The sequence below is a fragment of the Lutjanus erythropterus genome, chromosome 2 (assembly GCF_056507025.1).
Source record: "Lutjanus erythropterus isolate fLutEry1 chromosome 2, fLutEry1.hap2, whole genome shotgun sequence".
Taxonomy (NCBI): Eukaryota; Metazoa; Chordata; class Actinopteri; order Lutjaniformes; family Lutjanidae; genus Lutjanus; species Lutjanus erythropterus.
In genome coordinates this window covers 49,261,213-49,269,001 of record NC_139318.1, presented here as the reverse complement: position 1 = coordinate 49,269,001, position 7,789 = coordinate 49,261,213, and the positions used below count along the sequence as shown (strand labels likewise).

The following is a 7,789-nucleotide window of genomic DNA, read 5'->3' as shown; positions in this document are numbered from 1 at the left end:
ATCGATGACCAGAAAGTTGTCACCCAGATAGAAATGTAGAGTTCATCTCCCGCCTGGTGGAAACACTTTCTTTTCAAATGTCTCAGTTGATGGTAAATTAATTTATTAGTTCTCTCACCATATTCTAAATTTAATGAATGATCTGTGTATTTTGTTTGCATTATGAAGTGAACAACACTAATTTTGTTGCACAACCCCATGTTGTGTAACGATAATAAATGACCTTTAACCCTTAAGGCCAGATGGCTTCTGGGTCTTCAAATGACCTTGTTTGCTTTAGAAAAGACTTCGACCCTAAACTGTGTTTGAACGATCAATACAAGATGAAGATGTGGAGTTTCAGATCAAAGGGCTGCGACTCTGAGCCAATCAAGAGCCGGAGAGGAGAGGAGGAGGAGGAGGAGGAGGAGGAGGAGAGGAGGAGAGGAGGAGAGGAGGAGAGGAGAGGAGGAGAGGAGGAGAGGAGAGGAGGAGGAGAGGAGGAGGAGGAGGAGGAGAGGAGAGTAGGAGAGGAGGAGGAGGAGGAGGAGGAGGAGGAGGAGAGGAGAGGAGGAGAGGAGAGGAGGAGAGGAGGAGGAGAGGAGGAGGAGGAGGAGGAGGAGAGGAGGAGGAGGAGGAGGAGGAGGAGGAGGAGGAGAGGAGGAGGAGAGGAGGAGAGGAGGAGAGGAGAGGAGGAGGAGGAGAGGAGAGGAGGAGGAGGAGGAGGAGGAGGAGGAGAGGAGGAGAGGAGGAGAGGAGAGGAGGAGAGGAGGAGGAGAGGAGGAGGAGGAGGAGGAGAGGAGAGGAGAGGAGAGGAGGAGGAGGAGGAGGAGGAGAGGAGGAGGAGAGGAGGAGAGGAGAGGAGAGGAGAGGAGGAGGAGGAGGAGGAGGAGGAGGAGAGGAGGAGGAGAGGAGGAGAGGAGGAGAGGAGAGGAGGAGGAGGAGGAGGAGGAGGAGAGGAGGAGAGGAGGAGAGGAGAGGAGGAGAGGAGGAGGAGAGGAGGAGGAGGAGGAGGAGAGGAGAGGAGAGGAGGAGGAGAGGAGGAGGAGAGGAGGAGGAGAGGAGGAGAGGAGAGGAGAGGAGAGGAGGAGGAGGAGGACAGGAGGAGGAGAGGAGGAGGAGGAGGAGGAGGAGGAGGAGAGGAGGAGGAGAGGAGGAGAGGAGGAGAGGAGAGGAGGAGGACAGGAGGAGAGGAGAAGAGAAGAGAAGAGAAGAGAAGAGGAGGAGAGGAGGAGGAGGAGGAGGAGGAGGAGGAGGAGAGGAGGAGGAGAGGAGGAGGAGGAGGAGAGGAGGAGGAGAGGAGGAGAGGAGAGGAGGAGGAGGAGGAGGAGGAGGAGAGGAGGAGGAGAGGAGGAGAGGAGAGGAGGAGGAGAGGAGGAGAGGAGAAGAGAAGAGAAGAGAAGAGAAGAGGAGGAGAGGAGGAGGAGAGGAGGAGGAGGAGGAGAGGAGAGGAGAGGAGGAGGAGGAGGAGGAGAGGAGAGGAGAGGAGAGGAGAGAGAGGAGAGGAGAGGAGGAGGAGGAGGAGAGGAGGAGGAGGAGGAGGAGGAGAGGAGGAGGGGGAGAGGAAGGAGGAGGAGAGGAGGAGGAGAGGAGGAGGAGGAGGGAGGAGAGAGAGGAGGAGGAGAGGAGGAGGAGAGGAGAGGAAGAGAAGAGAAGAGAAGAGGGAGAGGAGGAGGAGGAGGAGGAGGAGGAGGAGAGGAGGAGGAGAGGAGGAGGGGAAGAGAGAGGAGGGAGAGAGGAGAGGAGGAGGAGAGAGGAGGAGAGGGGGAGGAGAGGAGGAGGAGGAGGAGGAGAGGAGGAGGAGGAGGAGGAGAGGAGGAGGAGGAGAGAGAAGAGAAATTCACTAGTTCCACCTTTTTCTTTTTTTCTGTTTGTGTTTAAATGTTTAGATTTGTAAAAATGCAAACTGATCCTGTTACACAAATAAAACTTGTCTTTTTTGTGTTAAATTAAACAGAAAAACTGTGAATCTTTTTCTTTGTCTTCTGACATTTCATAGAAAGAAAAAACAGATAATCGATAATAAGAAAGTTTCTTGTTTTATACAGATGGACAGGTGCTGAAAGAAATCACCACACAGGTGGACTTCATACTGACTATATATTTACTTATTTACACAATAAATAAAATGATAATCACATATCAATAACTGATAATCAACCTTGTAGACATGATGAATTAATTTTTCCAGACTGAAACACACCACAAAGCTGCTGAGTGATCACATGATTTAATGATCACATGACTCGTCCCCAACATGGTGGTCAGGTCTAGAATCCCCTTGAGGACGTGGTGCAGTCCAGTCCAATCCGGTCCAATCCGGTCCCTACTGGTCAGCAGTGGGCGGGGTCTCCGGTTCGTCGTGGCTCGGCCCTGACATCTGCATGAAGAGCTCCCTCAGCTCTGTGATGTCATCATCGAAAGATGGCAGGGGCGGGGCCGACTGCTGCTCGCGCTCCTCGATGAAGTCCCACAGACGGACGCTGTTCATGAACTGATGGAGATAAAACACAAACACTGTTAGTGAACTACAAATCCCACCAGCTGATGTTGATGATTGACTACAACTATGAGTCAACATGGTGGCGGCAGCTCCTGACCCGAACGTTCCCCTCAGAGCTCAGCTGTTTGCGCGGCCGGTCAGGTTCTGCTCGAGTTCCGTCTGGGAAGGCATGAAGATACAAACACTTCCCTCCGAACGGACACGAGCCCCGCCCCTGATCGAAGTACTTACAGGCCTTCTTACTGCGGAGACGCAGGACAACAATCACATGATCAACCAGAAAACGTCAGAAAATGTTGATCGGCGTTTCTCGAACACCTCGATGTTTTCTCAGGTGTCTCAGAGACTCACCTGACTCCAGACTTGAAGAGCTCTATGAGGTGGTCCTTATCGTCCTGGTCCTCCACCCAGTACACTGAAGGGATGACGAACTCCGAGACGACTCGACACTCGGGACACGACCTGAGAAACGATGAGACAAAACACCTCACAGAGTCGGTTTCGGTCTTGGTCACAGGAATCATCATCACAGTTTTCATTGATAAGTGCACCGTTCTGATCTGGTGTGATCTGGACGTGATGACGGTTGATCTGGACTCACTTGATGATCTTGTTGCTGAAGGTTTTGGTGCAGCGCCACTTTCTGATGCAGGACAGACAGAACGTGTGACAGCAGGAGGACAGGATGCCGAACCGGCGGTCTGACGGGTTCAACTTCTGCACCACCACCTCCATACAGATAGAGCACACCTGGACAACCACGACGAAAGGGACTGTTACTGTTACCATGGCAACGGCATGTGCAGACTGTTCATGAAACCACATTTAAACAATTAGCCTGTTTTGTCTTTTTTCGTTGCGGCACTGAATCAATGAATAATTGATTAACGGCAGCAGCTGTAATAAAATGTAATTCGTCTGTGAACACACCTTGTTCTGACTCAGCTGGGCTGCGAACGCCTTCTCCATGTCAGCCTCAAAGGCCAACAGACACATCTGCAGACAGACACACAGGTCAGACAGACAGATTTCATCATGGTGGACACCTACTGTCCACTGAGTAACCATGGCAACAGGATGTAGTCAGAGCCTCTGACTGGCTACAACAACGCGACGCATTAACAAGCTAACAGCTAACGACAACACTGAGACAGATGTCAACTGGCTGTCTGATATCACATGACCAGTCAGCTCTCACCTCATTGGCTGTTCTGCTCTCTACTCCTGGTCAATTACTGATATCGATCCGTGGACAGTGATTGGCTGATAGCTGCTCATCTTGATGTTTACTGCTGCTTGTTGTTATTAAATTGTGCTACAGTAACATTAACATAACGTTAGCATAACATTAGCTTGGTGGCTAACAGCCGAACTCCTGCTGCTCTGAAGCATCTGAGGTTCTTATTTACTGGATCACTGAACAACATTTACATTACTTAAGAACATTATGGGATGATAATGATTGTTCCAAGTATCAGGTGTTACCATGGAAACAGAGTTATAGCTCAAGAAAAAAAAACACGTTAGACTTTGATTGAAAAGCGTGAAAATATAAGTTAATGATATGTATTATTTTCTTTGTCCACGGTGTGAGAGAGAGGAAACCTGATGACGTGACGACGTGTCAGACTGTCGTCCACTTAATGATGGACGCCTCATCAGACATCGTCCCAAACTTCCTCAAATTGAATAAAACTATTAATTTAAAGTAGATCAAATTAAATCAAGCCATATTAAATTAAACTGAACTTCACTCAATCAGATGAAATTAAAATTGAAATCAAATCAAATGAAATCAACGTGCACACCTTCTCGTGCACTCTCCTCTGCTCGGGGTCATGGGGGTGGAGCACCTGCAGCCCACAGACCTCACACAAGTCGCCATGGAGATACGTACAGTTGTCTTCATAGTAACAGTGTCCGGCGGCAGCGTAGGGACACAGCTGGGGGAGGTCCTGGTATGCCCCGCCCACTGGGGGAGGAGCTGCAGAGCATACAGGTAAAAATAAAACACATCCACTAACTACCACTGATGACATCACACACAACTATCAGCCAATCACAAGACAGGATTTTCTGTATCCACCTTGTTCCTGTGCTGAGGCATCCAGACCCGTCCTGATGGCGTCCACATAAGACTGAGGAGCTGCCGCCACCGCTGTAACCTCTGACCCCAAACTGTCTGCTGGAGCCCCGAACATCCTGTCTGCTGCCAGGACTGAGAGACAGACAGGTGAGACAGAGACAGGTTAGAGAGATCGGTTAGAGAGACAGGCAGGTGAGACAGACAGACTGCTGGGGCTGGATTGTGTTTTGATCAGTTATTAATTGATGTAATGTATTCAATAATTGATCAATGTTGTAATTGGAGCTGTACTGAAAGAATCAAGTTGTCAGTTGTTGCCATTGTATATATTTTCCACGCTGGCCGCCACCATGTCATTGGTGTGGTTGATGTTTCGCTGCCAACATGGCCGACACGTCTGTCAGTCACCTCTTTCTCTGAGGACCAGCGTCGTCTTCACACCGCCTCTGACTGGAGCCCCGCCTCCAACTCCTTCTGCACCTGCCTGATCCTCTGAAGCTCCTCCCCCTCCTCCTCTGGAAGAAGACTTGATGTGGTCGTACCTGCACACAGGTCACAAACACCTGAGTACACACAGGAAGTGATGTAACCGCTATCAGGAAGTAAGTTAACTGTTTTACCTCCAGCTGGTTACAACAAATACAGGATATGACTGTATTTACCTGTGGTGTGTGTGTGTTACCTGTCAGGTGTGTGTGTTACCTGTCAGGTGTGAGTGTTACCTGTCAGGTGTGTGTGTTACCTGTCAGGTGTGTGTGTTATCTTTCAGGTGTGAGTGTTACCTGTCAGGTGTGTGTGTTACCTGTCAGGTGTGTGTGTTATCTTTCAGGTGTGAGTGTTACCTGTCAGGTGTGAGTGTTACCTGTCAGGTGTTAGTGTTACCTGTCAGGTGTGTGTGTGTTACCTGCAGCGTTCTCCGTAGGCACACACTCCTCTCTGGTAGAACTTGCAGATGGTGGAGGGTTTACTGTTGGCTGGGTCGTGAGAGAACAGACAGCGGCTGCCCTCCCTGCACACACCATGGAGGAAGTACCTGAAACACAGCACACCTGTCAAACCTGACGTCCCACATCAAATTCATCTGTATTCCATTCATCACTCTCTCTTTTCTACCTGTTCTTTCCCCAGTGAGGGATCAATAAAGTTGATCTGATTTGATTTCTTTCAGTTCTGATTCACTTCAGCTTCCAAAAAACACAGATTCATCACCATGGCAACAGACAATACCTGCTCTGTGATTGGCTGGCAGTTCAGGTCAATAGTCTCAGGGTTTATTGAGCTGCACGTTACCACAGCAACCAAGCTATAATATCAACTAACTAATAACCGACTATGTAGCCAATTAAATTGTCGCAATTTTGTCGATCTTCTCTGGAACTATTTTTCAGGAAGTCTTTCCTGTAACGTTTATCTTGATTATTGATTAATCTGTCATTCATTTTCTCAATTAATCAATTAGTTGTTTGGTCCATAAAATGTAAGAAAATGCTGATCAAAATCCAGAAAATAGAAAATATTCACATGTAAGAAGCTGAAATCAGAAAATTCAGATTTTTCTCTCCTTAAAAAAAAAAACTCGAAACGATTAATCAATTATCATAATAGCTTGTGTGTGTGTGTGTGTGTGTGTGTGTGTGTGTGTGTGTGTGTGTGTGTGTGTTTCTCTGATATTTTATCCATGACGGAGACAGGAAAAGAAAACACTGTGATCAGGTCAGTTCAGGTTCGTTAGTCTAAAAGGGAACCCTTGATTTGTGAAACTTGCGAGATTTTTTCTCGCTTTTTTTCCCTTAGTCTCGTTGCACAGACTGCTGATGTTTAGTCACGTGACTGTGTCTGAGATTCACACCTGTGCAGGTTTATGGACAGAAAACACCTATTTAGAGTCAGATAGGGGTCATTTCCCGAGTTAAAATGTGAACTCTCGCGAGATTTTCTAACAGGTCTGGGGTTCCCTTCTACAGCTCTGGCCCGCAGACCTCAGCTAACAGCCAGCAGCTAAAAACATTAGCACGAGGCTAACGCGGGGTCAGAAAAGGGAAAGACAGACAAAGAGACGGACAGAGAGACAGACAGGTGACACAGCTAACAGACAGGGGACACACTCACCTGCAGGTCACCTGTTTGGTGCTCATCTTCCTCGTGGAGTTTTAGCTCTAAACGGCTACTTCAGTTTTGTCACTTTGGTGTCTCGTTCAAACCGCTCCGACTGAAATCCGCAGACAGAGCACAAAAGTTCCGCTTGTTTGGACAGCAGGGGCGGATCTAGAGGGGTGACATGGGGTGGAAGATGCCACCCCTAAAAGATGCCTTGCCACTCCAGCTGCCACCCAGCTTTGGACGGCTCTGGTTCAACGTATACATATGAAAAGTTGTGGCTGGATGGAAATTTACACGACTGAAAGTCTGAAGTCCGAGTGCAAGTGAATGCAGCAATAGATGACGCTCTAATGCATATAGTTTAACATCTGTCCTGCCACATTCTAGGCTGAGTAACGGATTTATGTTCAATATGTATTTGGAGAAAATGTCCAGTAATTTGATTACTAAAATGCATCGGGGGGGGGGGGGGGGGGCACTGAAACGTCAAAATGATTAAAGACCATAGGATCAATAAGCTCCAACGTTCAAGTTTTGATCACTCAGCTGCAGCGCCTCTCCTCTGTGTCAAGACACACACACACACACACACACACACACACACACACACACACACACACACACACAGTGAGGTCAGTGATTCTCTGTCTGTATCTGGTCTGTTGACTTTCTTCATCAGCAGGATGTTTTTCCTTCATATTGATCCTCCTGTGAAGCTGCGTGTGGAGGAGACTGTTGTTAATGACAACACAAACTAACGTGATGGTTAATGACATCATCACCAGCCAGATGTAATTATGAGATTAAATCACTATAAGGAGGCCTGTACATTAAACAGGAGAGTCTGATCAGAGCTTCTCACAGCAGAGTGAACAGGTGAGGGAGGAGAGGAGGACACATTGATCACTAATCAATCGCCATTGTCTTGTTGGACTGTTTAAAAAAATAAAAGTGTGTGTCCACACAAATAAAGTGTCAGTGTGAAACACTGCAGAGTGTAACGTCGTGCTGTTTACAGTCTGCTGTCATGTAAACACGTCATTTCTTCTTGTGATGTTTTTCGTCTTTTCATATGTTTACGTCTTTTTCTGTCTCGTCCCGTCTGTCCTGTCTGACGTCCT

The 7,789-nt window shown here is 48.0% G+C and overlaps 1 protein-coding gene across 1 annotated transcript; it reads right to left on the bottom strand.

Moving 5' to 3' along the window:
• Window positions 1-2,065: 2,065 nt before the first annotated feature.
• mkrn2 (makorin, ring finger protein, 2) lies at window positions 2,066-6,812 on the bottom strand. Its single transcript, XM_084742448.1, has 10 exons — window positions 6,678-6,812; window positions 5,473-5,601; window positions 4,977-5,110; window positions 4,569-4,700; window positions 4,291-4,466; window positions 3,413-3,478; window positions 3,084-3,232; window positions 2,834-2,944; window positions 2,580-2,724; window positions 2,066-2,473 (listed from the first exon to the last, which is right to left on the bottom strand). Exons 1-10 carry the CDS (start codon window positions 6,701-6,703, stop codon window positions 2,306-2,308), a joined length of 1,236 nt encoding a protein of 411 aa, XP_084598574.1. The 5' UTR covers window positions 6,704-6,812; the 3' UTR covers window positions 2,066-2,305.
• Between the last annotated feature and the right edge of the window lie 977 nt (window positions 6,813-7,789).